At 42.6% G+C, this 15,593-nt stretch overlaps 1 protein-coding gene across 2 annotated transcripts in view; it reads right to left on the reverse strand.

Annotated features, from left to right (window-relative positions):
• Window positions 1-132: 132 nt before the first annotated feature.
• LOC118230687 (coiled-coil domain-containing protein 85C-A-like) overlaps window positions 133-15,593 on the reverse strand; it is a 46,306-nt gene continuing 30,845 nt past the window's right edge. The window contains exons 3-6 of one of the 2 annotated variants that reach the window (XM_035423906.1): window positions 10,233-10,337; window positions 4,810-4,902; window positions 3,731-3,829; window positions 133-2,068 (exon numbers count right to left, since the gene is read on the reverse strand). In XM_035423906.1, the coding sequence (XP_035279797.1) occupies window positions 1,979-2,068; window positions 3,731-3,829; window positions 4,810-4,902; window positions 10,233-10,337 (387 nt within the window). In that variant the 3' untranslated portion in view covers window positions 133-1,978. Of the gene's footprint in view, window positions 2,069-3,730; window positions 3,830-4,809; window positions 4,903-10,232; window positions 10,338-12,714; window positions 12,841-15,593 lie in introns of those variants that run through there. The other variant, XM_035423907.1, reaches the window with a different exon arrangement.

Genomic DNA, 15,593 nt, shown 5'->3' on the forward strand with positions numbered 1-15,593 from the left:
ACTCCTGTTTAGATTGATACAGATTAGACAGAATTAACAACATTTTATTGTGGTTACCATAAAGGGGTGTGGTGAACAATGTCATTTAACGTTAGTTTCAAAGTAGCCATTACAAAATGATTTACTGGAAGACTATTGCAAAGGAAGTATTTATTTTCCAAAATCATCTAAAAGTGGCCTGTTACATCATTTTCCAAACTCACTAAAAATATTGGACCGTTTCAGCTACGTATAGCTCAAAAAAGGTTACACAGGCATGCTATAGTAATTCTATAGGAGATGGTGTCTATTTACAGAGCACTGCAGATTCTTTGCATCCCAGTTTAATTTAGCACATATACATATTGTACAACTTCATCCTGGTTTCCAAATTTGAAGCCTCACTCACAAAAGCAGCATATTCAAGTCACATTAAGTATTAAACTTAACTTTATAATCAAATCTTCATAGAAAAAGTGGTGGCTGTGTTTTATATCCATTCATCCATTGTTAAATGTCTGAACACCCATGTGAAAAGAATAACGTGCCCATTTGACCAATCGACACTGTGAATGTTCACGTAACATTTAATGTATATTTCTAATTTGAGCCACGTTGTATCCGAAAGCATTATATTTTTAGTGTAACCTGGTATCAGGTTGTAATTTATATATTTTTAAATATCAGTTTTTAAATCTCTACTTTAAAATTTTTTTATTCTGACATCACAAAACATAAAAATCAACCTAGGCATAACAGAAGCGGTCACTTGAAAGCCGCTTGCTGAATCCGTTTAAAAAATCTACGTCCCTCCCTTTGGGGTATTGCTTTGTCAACCTTCGTTATGTTGTTTGGCACAACCATGTTATCAAGAGGCAAAAACGAATTCGAATCAACACTGTTTGGCCAGTGACATCCCAGGGGTGGTGGAACATTGAACTGGCTGAAGTGGCCGCTCCAAATTAGAGGTGTTGGAGATTCAGCAAGCGACTTCAGCAATCTGTGACCGGGCATAACCAGGGTTAGGGATGGGCTGCTGGCTGAAGTGGTGAGGATGATTGTCACTTGTCAATCATCACTATAACAAGACTCGAGTGTGCAACATGGATTCTCATAATTCATGTACATACTGTAGCTTCTGGGCAGGAAGACTTAGATGGCATTTACACAGCCATATACAGCCCTGAAGTTTTAGACTATTTGTCACAGGGCACAAAGAAAAATAATTTGGAGCCTTAAATCATCCAAAACCCTGCGTGCAGTCTAATGACGTGCTTTTAAAACACAAAAATTCAAAATATAATTGTGTAGCATGGCCACTCTAAAATGACAAGCATACAGTGACGAAGTAGTGCTACAGTTTTGGAACTTATTGCCACTTTAGCTTTCTATTTTTAACTATTCACTTTCTCAAAATTTATTTCTACATTTATTATACACTTTTGTTTTAAAGCAGATAGAACTGTTTATACCATAGGTTTCACGAATAGACCTGAAGCCATTGGCTTTTACCTTGGAAGACACAAAAAACAACCGTAAAACTGGATCTCCATATAAAGAGAATTCCAAATCCACATACAATATTCACACAATGCTCAGAAATCGTTGTGGGGTTTTGGTGCGAAGGCTGTATACAAACCACAAACATGTACTGCTAAAATCAACACCGACTCTAGATGAGCTAAAAATCCTTTGACTGTATAAACTCAAATTGAACACCAGGCGTGGCAAATGGGTCCAAGCTAGCTGCCGGTCGCAAATACTTGATAGGTACAACAAAATAAAGAAACACAGCCAGTGATAGAGGACCGTGTCTCAGGCTGCCGTGGGATTGGTCGATCACAGTCCAGGAATACTCAGGTGAAGCTGCCCAAAGCCTTGGCAGTCGGAAGACAGGCAGAGATGATTGGATGGGCAGTGGGAAGACGGGCAGAGATGACTGGATGTCTGTGTATTTTGAGGTCACGTAGTTGGAGTAGGTTTACCCAGGAGGTGTGGCCTACAGCGGCCCCTTGAACTGGTTCCCAGAGAGGTGCTGTCGGATGGACGGTTTGGAACCTGCTGCATCGCCCAGCTTACGCCACACCACCTGGGTAGAAATCATACGCAGACAGTTATTACAGAGCTTCTTGTCCTGAATGCTACAGCAGCAGTTTTTATGGAGGTGGTGGTAATTGTTGGAGAAATTGTTGGGAGCACCTTAGCATAAGTTGTTTGAATTCTGTTGAGTGTTACAGTTTTTTGAATACTTGTTGCGGTTGGCCTCAAATCTCATTGGTCCTGGGGTGTTTGTATGGTGAGGGTTGGGGTTGTAATTCTTGAGAGTTCTTAGTGGCTGACTGTGATGTAGCTGAGTTGGTGTGTGTGGTGTGAGTTGCCCGTCATGACTGATGCTTCTGTTGTAGTTGTTGACCTGGAAGCTCTAGAGGCAGAGGTAGTATGCTGACCAGCTGCAGCCATTTTTGGCAGAGAAGCTAAAGCCAAGCGGTTTAGGAACATGGTGTACTTTGCGTGCCACTGTCGGTTCAAAGACTGTTACGCGTACAAAATCTGTTGTCTTCCGGTTCTGGAACTGGTGTCATTTGTACATATTGACCCCTTATTGGAAACAACACTAAGCATGGATAATTATGTGGTTATTCACGTAAGATCTGGGTTGGATAGTCTTACCGTTATTAGCCTGCTGGCTACAGCACTGTAAGCTAAGTAGTTAGCTAAGGCAAATGAACTGTAGAAATGCCTGTACGGTAGGTCTAGCAGTTAGCTAAAGCAAGTCAGCCCACGATGCACTCGTTCATTATCACTCGGCTTGATCACTCGCAAGTTAGCAGCGCATTGTTAGCTACCTTCATAGGTAAAAAAGCTACATACAGGCTAAGTGACTAACGTACCAGTAACTAGTGTGTACGCATGTGCAGAACAATGTACCTAAGTTTAAACTGTGATAGCGTTGATCCAATAAGGGGTTGACCGGAAATGTAAGGTGCAACATGTTCTGTACCCTCAACAGTATTTGCAGTTGCACTACCTGCATGTTCCAGGCTAGACTCCTGACTCTGGCTCTGAGGTGATGAAGCTGAGGGTCCATCCCTCCTTGACCAGATGACCCGGTCATTATGTCTTATTTACTTTCTAGCCTGTCATGCCATTGACCTTTATGACCATGTCTTCAATATGGGGGTCCACACTAAACAGAGACCCTACTCTGAAGGCCCAGGGCTACACGTAGAGGGCAGGGTGGGTGAGTGGCACAAAGGGGGAGCAAAATTTGTGGAGGGGTACACTCTGCCCCCCCCCCCCCCCCCCCCGTCTATAAGCAGATCCCTCAATGGGGCCAGGGGCACAATCCCATCCCAGAGTAGTGTGTTTTCTATTTTTTTGAAACTGCAACTGTCCTAATTGCTCACAGCTCAGTTATACCCCTCTCACTAAAGACTCTTCATTAATCAGCAGAGATGTGCCATGGAGCCAGGGTGACCCTTTCAGGAAAAACACAGCTTGCCTTCTGTACCACAGGCAAACAATGAGGGGGGAGAGAGGAAAAGCGTCTGCTGTTTCAGGGTAGGGTGGAGTCAGTAGTCTAGTTCTGAAACGTACATTTCACGTTATTTAAAACTATCAATATTGTAGCTGTAAAAACGTTTGCTGTAAGGTTGCTGTGAGCGCTTGAATGTGAATTTTAAGAGGAAGAGGGGTGAGAAACTGAGGGAGATCGGTAGAAAGCGGGGGTTCTGAACACAGCTCCGCTCACATTGCACATTTCACGGACAATGGCCTTCTCCTTCTCACTGAGGTCTTCTTCGTAGTCGTCAGGGATTTGCTTGTCCAAGTTTTCATGAACTTCCAGGACCTTTACATAACAAAACACGGAGATGGCATTAGCAATGTTCAAAAATGCTTTTCAAATAATGAAGACTACAGAACATTTTATACATTCTGGCAAGATAATCCAATCTTTAAATAAAATTCTAAAAACTTATGGGTCTCAGATTGTTGGATTACCCAATTTTTTCCAGGAAATTCTCTTCTCACACTCTTCATAGGGTGATGAAAACCATAATTCCCAAAAATGTGCTTTTTACGATGTTATCGAGTTTATTTTTCTAAGCAGTCCTCCTTTATATTGAAAAAGGTTACATAATACACTTAATGGGCTTGGGATCTATCTGTCCAACTGTAATACCCTGAACTGCCACATGGTGGCACAATATGCAGCATGATGAACTCAAATAGATAAGATATTTTTCCCGTAGGCAGGTCAGACATATTTTTGGTATGTGGGAACACCAGGACCAACAGTGAAACATTTGTTAGAAAAAGCAGGTATGATTCCTTCCAAATTATTGTTCATGGGCAAATCAGCAAAATTGTTGAACCTTTCCCATATTGAATAATCCACGCCAAACACAAAGCTCTGACTACATGTCAGCCTGCATTCCTGTGAAATTATTCATGGGTAAATATTCTGATAATATTCAGACTGGCATATACGATAGATCCTATTCCAGCACCGATGATTGTGCATTCAACTCCCTCTGGGGAATCTCCCAAGGTAAACAGATAACATGAACTGAATGACCTGTGTTAAGGGTGGTGTACACTGAAAGCAAAAGGAAAACATTTGCAATTTAAACACCTCAAAAAAGACTAAGTACAACAATCCTCCAAGCAAATAGTGGAACAGAATGACCTATTTACATCTCAATGTAATTAAAAAAAAATAAATTAAAAAAAAGCTTTGGATTCTGTGTTCTCTGTCCGTTAACATGATAGGCCAGGTTCCCACCCTGCCCTACCCCAAAGGAAAGGGGAGGGCGTCCCCTAAGGTACCTTCATTGCATAGACCACCGCCTCCGGCTTCTGCACTGGAGGTAGGTACCCGGCTGTGGGGGAGGATTCACTGTTTGGGATGCGGGTGGAACCCTGTGGACAGAAGAGTTATTTTGAGTTTTAATTTTTTATATATTTATTGTTTATTTATCCAGGTGAGTCCCTCTGCAATAAAAAAAACATCTATTAAGCGTTTACAGCATGCAGCATAAAATACAATACAAGTACAGTACAATAAAAAAGAACACTTGCCTCCGCCTACTTTAATGTTACTCTGAGGCTGATTCCAACACACCTCTGCTTGATGTAGTAACGCAGCACTAATGTAATATACTGTAACCTTCAAACACTAGCTTTCCTAAAACAGTGCTTTATGCTTCCCTCAGCACAGAGAAACAATGACAGTAACTCAAAAACAAAGTTAAGGACAGCAATACCTTTATAAATCTTTTTCAACCAAAGCTGAAAAAAATGTAATAAATTCAGTCGAGTGAGTCGCTTGCCAAAACTCTGTTTCATTTAGCCACTTCATTCCTTGGATATGTGCTGGTGTGCAAGATTCTATGGCAGCAAGCTTAGAGGAAACAAAGGATGCTGGGACATGGGGGGATGACTTTCAAAGCTAGCCCTCTAATTGGTCCAGAAAACCAGAGTCTGCATTTATCATTTCCTCCATGCCTTTGTGATTCTTGGCATTGCTGCTGAATGAGACAAATGCTCAGGGTAATTTCTGTCCCAGCAAAATTCATGACCAATTCAGCAATTCAAAACCATAATCCAACATAACCCCAGCTAATATTTAAATAAAAGAAGGATAAGAAGCTAGGCTATGGGATGTTCCCTACGCCTTCACCTTGTGGTAAATGGTAAGAGGGACGTAAAGGAGTTTTACAACATTGACCGATTTGCCAGAAGCAGATTAGTCTTGACCTTCCTCCTAATGGACAAGACAGGTAGACGCCAGCAGTCATGCCCCATAACACCTCACTCTGAACTGAATTTTATTGCTGTTTACAAGGTCAAAAACACAGGCTTACAGACCATACAATCTTACAAAACCAGAGAGTAAAATGGAGGGAGTTTTTGCAAAGCTTTTCCTAAGGAGTGAAAAATATCTTTTCTATTAATTATGGTTAAAATTCTGTGAAAGTGAACTTTCAATTTATAATTATTCTGCCGCCAACTACAAAGACGAATACTGTCCCAAAAACACATTGTTTTAAAACGTTATTTTACAACACACAAAGAATAAGATGTATGTCAGGTGAGATAGGGAGATTAACTTAAAAGTAGCACACTGCCCCCTGCCATCTGAGTAACACTATAGCTAGATTCAGTGGTGTTTCAAACCCAGCTCCACAGGAAAGCAATACAACAAAAAAAAACTAAGTGCAGATCTTGGCAGCACTTGTGATCCTCACAGTTCAGAGATCCCGTTTTCGTAATCGCAATAACTCGAAGTCTTAAAGTATTAGGTCAACGTATTAAAGTGCATGAATGGGAGCAGAAATGTCCAGGATTGCAGTTTTACAACGAGCATCCTCCAGCATCTTCAGATCCATATGAGTGCTCTTGTCTCTTGTCAAAATAATCCAAGGAGTTAATCCAAGATATAAATTGTTACTGCATCTAAACGGCAGGAAGAGCTGTCCATTTAAGCATTTAAGTGCATAGATAACATAAGCGCCATTCATTCCAGCAAAAAGCATTCAAGACAGCGTTATTTAATCCTACTTTATGGCTAGAGCCTTGGTTCAATCTAAACGATGCACGCTCTATACTTTATGTGAAGGATTTATGCAAGGGTACATTTTTCTGGTTTCTCACACTGGCCTGAGAAATTCTAATGAAACAAAGGCCCTCTAGGTGGCTCAAGACACTGTTCCAGTGTGTTGATCTGCTCCACGGTCTGATATCGAAGACTGCCAGTGCTGACCGTGGCAGGCAACCCAACAGGGTGCAGCGTATTTTCCTACAGTGCCACCTAGTGGAGGGTTCCAGTCAGATGGATTGTCCCCTTGTTCTATTTTGTGCCAGTGACTCCTCTGCTCAATAGTTGGTGCCATTAGACAGGCAAGATGTTTGCTTATAAACCCTTCTATTCTACTTGTTCTCCATGATATCATAGAGCTGAGATTGAAGGTCAAAGGGAGGGAAACTGAAAATGTCTGACATTCTCAGGCAACCCCATGTAATGCAGTAGTAGATAATATTCATAATTCCTTGTTCATGGGCAACCTTAGAGCATGCCATGCACTGATCCACTAATCTTTGCATTTTGCATGCAAAGCTAGTCAATGGTGTCCATCCAGAACCAATCCAGCTCATCTAAACCAGTGGTTCTTTGCAGCTACTACAGCAAGCTGTGCAATAAGCTGGTGTGATCAGACCTTCATGCAAATGTTTTTTCACTGCAAAATATTAAATATTTTCTGACTCAAGAAAATGTGCCACCATAATGAGGACAAAAGCCAATAAGAGAGTGTATCCAGGTTGAACTGGGCAGTTTGAGAATAAAAACCAAAATAAGTCATTCCAACCTACAGGAACAACCTGCACACATTAAGATATATAAACAATAATTCATATCATGAACATCCTTAAACTGCTAAGTTACCCTAACATGAAAGGCTACCGTTTTGATGTTTTTACACATGTACATGTGGTATTCTGCTTTTCAGTGTCCTGAGTATTTTACTGTAGGTACAGGGCAAGTGGACAGCAATGTAGTATAATGGGTAAAGAGTGTAACTTAACGGTCACAGGCTCGACTCCTGGGTAGAACACTGCCATTGTACCCCTGAGCAAGGTACTTAACCTGTATCGATTCAGTATATATCCAGCTGTATAAATGGATGCTTTGTAAATGCTATTTAAAAGTTGTGTAAGTCACTCTGGATACGAGCGTCTGCAAAATGCCTGTAATGTAAGGTTATGGGACGACATCTGATATGTGGAACATAACTCAAGGATGGGCAGATCCCTGTTCCCTGACTTTTTCAGTTGGGTAAGGTTTAGTGCCCCACTCTTAAGACAAAAAAAAAAGAAAATCAAATATTTAAAATAGCTTCTTAATCACAGAAGCTCCTCTTTTCTCTCCACGTAACACCATGGGTGTTACTGAAAAGCATGCGGCTTCCAAAATCCATCTCCTTAGCTCTTTCTCTGGCCTTCACAGTTCCTATTCAGTTATATTTTTAAGAGGGATTTCATCTTGCACAAGACAAACTGAAGATAATCAATACGAACAGCTCAGGAGAGAGACTGCACTGTCATGTCAGAGTCTCTGTCAAAAAGCATTAATATTTCACTAGAAAAAACCCGTAGCAGAGATTTCATCCTATCCCCAGTGATGAATGATTTCTGGCTCCGTTTCCTTTCTTCTTTACCATCCACCAGGGAACAATCAAAAGACAGAAACACTGTCACCATGGGGATGCCACAAAGAAACAAAAAAACAGATGGAAAAAAAAAATCTTTACCACCCGCATAAAAAAAAATCCTACACAGCAATATAATGCAGTGAAGGGAACATCATTTTTCATTTGTGAATTAGGACATAATTGGATGACGCAGTGCAGTTCAATGCTTGTTCTACCACGAGAACTGTTAGCACAAATCTTAAATCAAGCTGCTTTGCCGTATTTGCGATTAGCCTTCGCCAATATGTGGTTATGAGAGAATGAGCAGGTCGTTAGCCCGGTGGTTACACGGGGCGTGCCGAGAACCGCGAAAGTGGCGAGAGGCGTGTTCAGCTCCAGCGGAAGGTTCCAGAGCCCTGGAAGTCTCGGCAAGAGATGAGCGGCTTCCGCGAGCTAATGTTTAACTCGGATGAAAGGAGCTGGGCCGGTTCGGCAAACACCGCCGCCCGGTCGAGGAGACGGGCAAACATGGCCGCCACCTCCCCCACACTAACCGCAGCCATGGGGGAAGCACGCTCCCGGCACATGCTGTTCCCTGGCAGGCCTAATCTCCTGCACGCACATAGCTTTCATCTCAAATGCGTACAGTGAGACCTTCACACATTCTTAGGGACCCCATCAGTTTCGAGCACTGATCCTTAATATCTAAAAGCGCACAACTGATCAGTACTACTTGAGATGTCAGCACTCCTTCTCACAAATGCTTTATAAACAGAGACCCAGGATTAGTGGTACATTAGATGCTGGATCAGTTATTGGGGACAGATAGTGGTCATGACGGAGATGTTGCACATAGGGGGCAGTGTAGCATGCTGGTTAGGGAACCGGCAGTGTTTTAGTGCATAGATGGGGCCCCATTGCCTGGGATCAAATCCCGATCATGTCTGTGCTAACTGTGGCTGGTAGAGCCACAGGGTGACATATAATCAGCAGTAGCTCCCCCCCCCCAGTGTTAGGGAGGGTTAAGTAAGCCAAGATCCACACTTTCTAGCAATACTCTGCTGATCACTCGAGAGCCTTTGGCCTGCCTGCTGAAGCTACATTTGAAGTGTCGTATTACGACTCATGTCTGTGGGATCTTGACTTGAGGGTTGCAGTGTGAAAAGAAGCATCTGGTGACATCATGTGCTTCACAGGACCGTGCTTGTCTACACTTTTGCGCATTGGCTGTGGAAGTTGCAGTATGGGCGTGGCTGTTTAGTCTTTCCAAACTGGGGAGAAAATGTGGAAGCATTAAAAAAATAAACCAAAATGTCACATCACAAAATGTAATTGTTAAACAAATAATTGTAATTATCAAGAGTATTTAGGTATGAATTCCAAAACGATACACAGCCCTCAAGGTACAGGGTTCCCCATCCTATTAATACTGGAGGCTGAGATTACAGCCGGCTGTGCATGAGCATAGTGAACCCAGGTGTACTGTAGGATGCTGGAGGTCTTCAGCAGCAGGTGCATGTGACCTAAGGCCTCCTGAGGGGGCTGATCTGAGAGCAGCTGGAGCTTCCAGTTTGCTTTGCTGCTCCAACACTGGAGGAGAGGTGTTTGCACTTTGGGAAGGCTTGATCCTTTGGCAGCTACAGAGGCCACAATCAAATTTCTATATCTGTCCCTCTTTACCAACCACCCCCCCCCCCCCCCCAGTCTCTTTGTCTCAATCTTGAGGGTCACATGTCAAACTGAGAGGGTATGCTGTGTTTGGAAGCTGCTGCTAATTGCTGTTAAATTAAAATTGGATCCAAATCTGCTCAGAGAGATAAAATATTTTTAGGCCTGATAATTCTTTTTTAAGCTTCAGAAGGTGAGAATTGGGCTTAGCATAACCTGTGTAATTAGACATTAAATGGGCATTGGGAAGACCTGGGTAAGGAGATGGGGGTTCTTGCAGAATAAAAGTTTAGATTGATTTCCCGAAGAGGAGAGGGGAGGGGTGCAGGAACTGTGTGGTAGAAGGGAAGCTTTGGGTCTTAGGCCCTGCCACTCCCTTTTGCGAGTACGTACATTGCTCAGGCCGTCCTGATGTGGAGACAGAAGGGCGGAGAGCTGCGATTCGGAATGGTAGAGGGTCATGCCTTTCCGCAGGGTCCTCAGGTCGCCAGAGCTGCTCTGTTGGGTAAAGAAGAATACAGAGGGGAACGCATTAATCAACAGCATTAAACGTTGACTAGAGCCCCATACATAATAACAAGCCCTCTGGACCCTTGCTGCAAATTACACCTATCATACTGGGAAACTAAATGTGTCAAATTAATGAAGTAAGGCCTGCTGCTTTGCCATTGACCTTACCAATTGCCTTCCCAATTGGCCAATAAAATGTCAGGAGATCCATTAATGGCCTGCTGTTCTTGTGCAGGGCCCCAGAGAGTAGAGGGGTAAATGGAGCGATAGCCAATAAACTGCCCATAAAGAGTAGGGAGCATGAGATAGACCGACAGAGCAGATCCAGGATAACGACTGAGGAATGTTCTGGAGCCCTAGGGCCTGGGAGGGGCCTGTCTCACCGGGACAGTGTGTGTGTGTGTGTGTGTGTGTGTGTGTGTGTGTGTGTGTCTGTGTGTGCGTGCATGTACGTGCACCTGCTTTGGTTCATCTTTAAGCCTCTCTGACCCTTGGTCCCTCCCACACACTGGCGAGCATTACACATCTAGCATTTACTTGGACCCATGATATGCAGCCAAGCAGACTTTAAGGGGAAAGGGTAAGGCAATCAAACCTGCAGACTCCTTCTTTATTAAAAGGGAGGCTAACCGTCGTCCTGGGGGGTAAAGCCCAACCAAAGCCAGGAAATGAAAGCACAGCTTCTTTATGGCCTTTCAAACATCACATTTTCTCCAGCACAGCATGACACAGCACATATCGAAAGAGCGCTACGAAAATAAACCAAGCGGGAAAATAACCTGCCTGCCAAAGGGGGCCCTTGTCCCTTCAATGACCACCATCCCATTCTCCTTCACCCTGTCCATTAAACACTGCTCATCTACTCGTGTTCTGCTGCACTTGCAATATAGCCGTCCAGGCACATACAGACTAAGGGTTTAAACGTAAGATGGAACTGTGCTGTTGTACCCTTAAGCAAGGCCCTCAGATTGCTTCAAGAAATGGCTTTGCGCTTTAAGAGAGATGGCCATTGCAAAACATTGAGTTCCCGCAACCATTTCAGCATTGATTTTCATATATGTTAGGGGTCATTGTCTTGTTGAAAGGACCATCTACGACCAAGTCTCAACCTCCTGGCAGAAGGAACCAAGTTTTCGGCTAAAATATTCTGAACAATAGTCCCTGGACCACTAACTGCAGAACAGCAAGAAAGTATCAATAACCCACCACATTTTACCGTGAGTATCAGGTGTTTTCCTTGTATGCAGTCATATTTTTTTGCCAAACATGGTGTGCGTGGCTAAAAAATTCAATTTTGGTCTCATTTGACCACAACACGATTCCAATTATGTTGTGGCCAATTCCAATGATGCTTGGCAAAGTTCAGACGCTTCAATTTATGGTCTGCTCTCAGCAAGAGAATCTTTTGTTAAACCCTTCCAAAGGGCTTGTTGACATGGAGGTGACATCTAACAGTCATGTTTGAAACGTGACAACTGTAAGACTCCACTAAACTGTACAGTTTAGTGGAGGGGCAATATCCATGTGTCTTCTTTCTGACAAATTTCTAACTGTTTTTGTGAAAAATTATTACTCAAGTAATACAAATAATTACACAAGTTTAAAAAAAAAGAAGTACTGTTTGTTTTATATGATCATTTTTGTTTTTCATGAATGGTGCCAATAAATTAACTAAATGTAAACACTGTATGTTTCCACTTAGAATTACACTATAATTATTTACAGTGTGTCATTCATTAGCGAGTGAGACAATCTTCAATAAAGCATGACTCAGCACATTCATGCAGGAAAATGCATTTGTGGCAAAGAAATACACTGGCTGATCTGTAGCAGGTGGATAACCAATTTAGATAGAATTCTAGACAAAAAGGAATCCTACCATTTTGTTAACAGAGGCTGATGTCATTTGCTTTAAGTGAATGAATGAAACAACATGGTTCTAACTGGACCAGGTATTGCATTCGTACTAAAAGCTTGCTGCAAAGTACCACAGGAACTCTAACCTTGGAATGCACAATGCACAAAACTATGCTTTACTTATAGTGAGAGTGCTGGCCACTTCTCTGTCCACTGCTTAGATGGCAGTTTGATATGTGGCCATTAAATTGGATCCAAAAAATGAGGTGGAATCAGTCAGTAATGAATGTCAGAGCCACATATCAAGTCTGATGACTGCTCCAGCTCAGGAACAGTATGCCTCTGAAAAGCTGCGTGTGTGTGTGTGTGTGTGTGTGTGTGTGTGTGTGTGTGTGTGTACGCAGTGCTGTGTGTGTGTGTGTGTAGCTCTGAGAGACTCCGAAGGCCGCTCCAGTCTCAGGAGACTCTGTTCCATAGACATGATTCATGATACAGAGACAGACAGGCAGCAGATGCACAGCGCTTTTTTATTTCTTTATTTATATTTTTCTTTATTTATTTCACTATCTTCCCCTCTGCTGAGTCCCCACTGGCTCTGTCCTGGGGCTGGGATGCATCTGCCTGAACTGCAGAGCTGAAAATAAAAATCCTCTCTGAACAGCAGAAATGATAATTATATTTGGCACGGAGGATTCAGCTAAATAGAGATCCGCTGACAGCTCAAGCAGCGGCTGACACCCACCTCCTGCTCCGCTGCTACTGCAGTGCGTGCATCTACCCTGTGTGTGAAGACAGGCCATGTTCCTGTGGCTCTGATTTAAACGGGCTGTTCAGGACTGAAGCGGGCACGTGACCAGATGGAGGTGGCAGTGGCAAGCAGAGAGATTTGTGTTTGGGTATAAAAACCAGATGCGGCCTGGCAGCGTGTCACTGGCGAAGCACGCTGCCGCTCTGGCCCCGCCCGATACGTGCACGCGTGGGAGCATCTGTGTGCATGCGTGCAAATGTGTAGATGCATATATACGTGTGCGTGTGTATGTGCGAGTACGTGTGAATGTGCGTGTGCTTTGTATGGATGTTTGGATGTCCGTGTGTTTTGGGCAAGCGTGTACGTACGCTTTCAGAACACGTGAGTGCGTTTGTGTGTACGAACATTTGTAAGTGTTCCTTTGTGTGTGTATGTGCATATGCATATCCTCCTGAGATCCAGCAGAAAAAAAGTTTGCTTTTTAATTTTGACATAATACAAGTGAATACATACAGTTGTAGTGAAAATATTTTCCAAAATATTATTTATTTGATTTTTATTGAATGTCCCCTTGTGGTGTAGGATTCAGCATATTAGTATACATGGTTCTTGTCCATACAGGGTACAAAAATGAATTGCCAGGTCTTAGCAGGATATGTGCGCGTGTGCGTGTGAGTGACTGCGTGTGTGTGTGAGAGAGGAGGAGTGTACCCTGATGGCAGATTGTTTTTATGGTTTTTTTTTCCTTCTTAATCATCAGAGCAGACTTTAGCCATGAACACACCCGCTCAGTGTACACTGTATTGTACAGGGCTTTATTGTGCAATAGTGGGAGGTTCTCTTTACTTTCATTTGTCCATATTGTTCCATTGTAAGGATTACTGCTCAAGTGAGATTATATCACTTCACGAATAATGCTAGCACTGAAGTAGTATTACATAACTGCTGGGCAGTGAGTTTAAAATAGCTTTATTTTTAGGCCATAGCTTTGTCAAAAGGCAGATCATCACTATGCTGCTAGATACTTTTTAAAGCACCGAATTTAAGAATCTTTCAGATGCTACAATGATCCAAGTTGAAAAAGGTGTGAAAGCCTGATTTACAGACCCAGACACCAGTAAAGTCCTCACGTATAATACAGGAATATGCAGAGGGAAAGTAATAGTGACTCTCTTCTGTGCTCTACACAGTCTACAAGGCCAATAACTTGTATAAACCACAGAGAAATTAAAAAAAAAAGAACAAAAGAAGTTTGCAAATATTCACGGAGAATGGCCATGGGCAACCTAGTGTCCACAAAAATACTAAATCAAACCATCAGCTTGCATCGGTACATGCCATGAAGTCCAGCCCCGCCTCCTGTTGTCAAGGTTACAGCCTAGGAGTTCACAAAGGGACTTGATACTCTGTTTTAAGCCTGTTTTACAACAGCTGTTTAACCCACAAAATAGGTCTTATTGTGCTCTTATCCAAAGACTCCGCAAGAATATTTAGTGCAGAACTTACTGCCCATTCTCCACAAAACAGGAAAAAAAACATTTTCTTTCAAACTCTTCTCATATAGTAGTCTTCATCATTCCATGATAAAAATAATATTACTGAATAATATTGAAAGTAAAGGCTGATTCACTGAGACCCAACTGAATGTATCTGGACACAAGTGGATAATGTTAGCAATCATTTGTCAGTGCTAGGTGCATTTTTCAGTACATCAGTGGGAGAAAAGGGACTCTTAAACTGACACAGTTGGTTTGATTCTCAAACCCAAGTCATTATGTTGCCATATATTTGGGATATCTTGCCAAACTGCATTCATTTCAAGGATTTGTGAGACAGACTACGTCTGCAGAAAAAAATGCACTCAGCAGTGGCTGGATTTAGTCTGTTCCTCGCAGAATACTAAGTAGGGGGTTTGTTGGCATAACTGGAACAATTCTGTATTTTAACAAGTTCCTCCAGTGGAAGAGGTTCAAGCTGCTCAAAACTGTCATATTCTCTGCATTTGTTTACGCGTAAATTCCCGGCCATTCCACGTCAACAGCCTGTCTGCGGGAAGCGCTTTGGAAAACAAATATTTCCGCGGCGAACGGCACCCTTTCGGCAGTACAACTTAGCCCCCGAGATGATCCGCGGCATTCTGAAATATTAATCCAAGCCCTCAATGAATAATGAAGAGGTTTATGGAAATAAAAATGCCCTGCTCCCTGAAAGGTAAACAAGCTTCGGTTTTTTAAAACTGATATAAATTTTTCTGGGACTTTGCCGAGATGATCCGAGCAGGGGCCGCTGGCTGGGGAAGCTGTCGTCTGCCGGTAGACTAATGCTCAGATATTAATGTCCGCATCCAGGTACTTCTCCCCATCATTATTATAAAGGACACTTTCCACACCTGCGCAGTCTTTTATAGCAGCAGCACAAAACTTCAGTGTGTTAACTTCCCATGGCATAGACCATGCCTGACACGTTCTCCTTTGTGATTCTAATAAAAGAGAAAATGACTTCCTAAATTGAAATAACGTACAAGTGGGCTGATCCTACATCATTCTAGAACAGAATTAATTGCACTGCGCTTCTTTAATTACACATATCATGTGGGCTGAGCCAGGTCCTGCCTACACATTGACATGGAGGTAATTAAC

Source organism: Anguilla anguilla, chromosome 6 (genome assembly GCF_013347855.1).
Source record: "Anguilla anguilla isolate fAngAng1 chromosome 6, fAngAng1.pri, whole genome shotgun sequence".
NCBI classification, from domain to species: domain Eukaryota; kingdom Metazoa; phylum Chordata; class Actinopteri; order Anguilliformes; family Anguillidae; genus Anguilla; species Anguilla anguilla.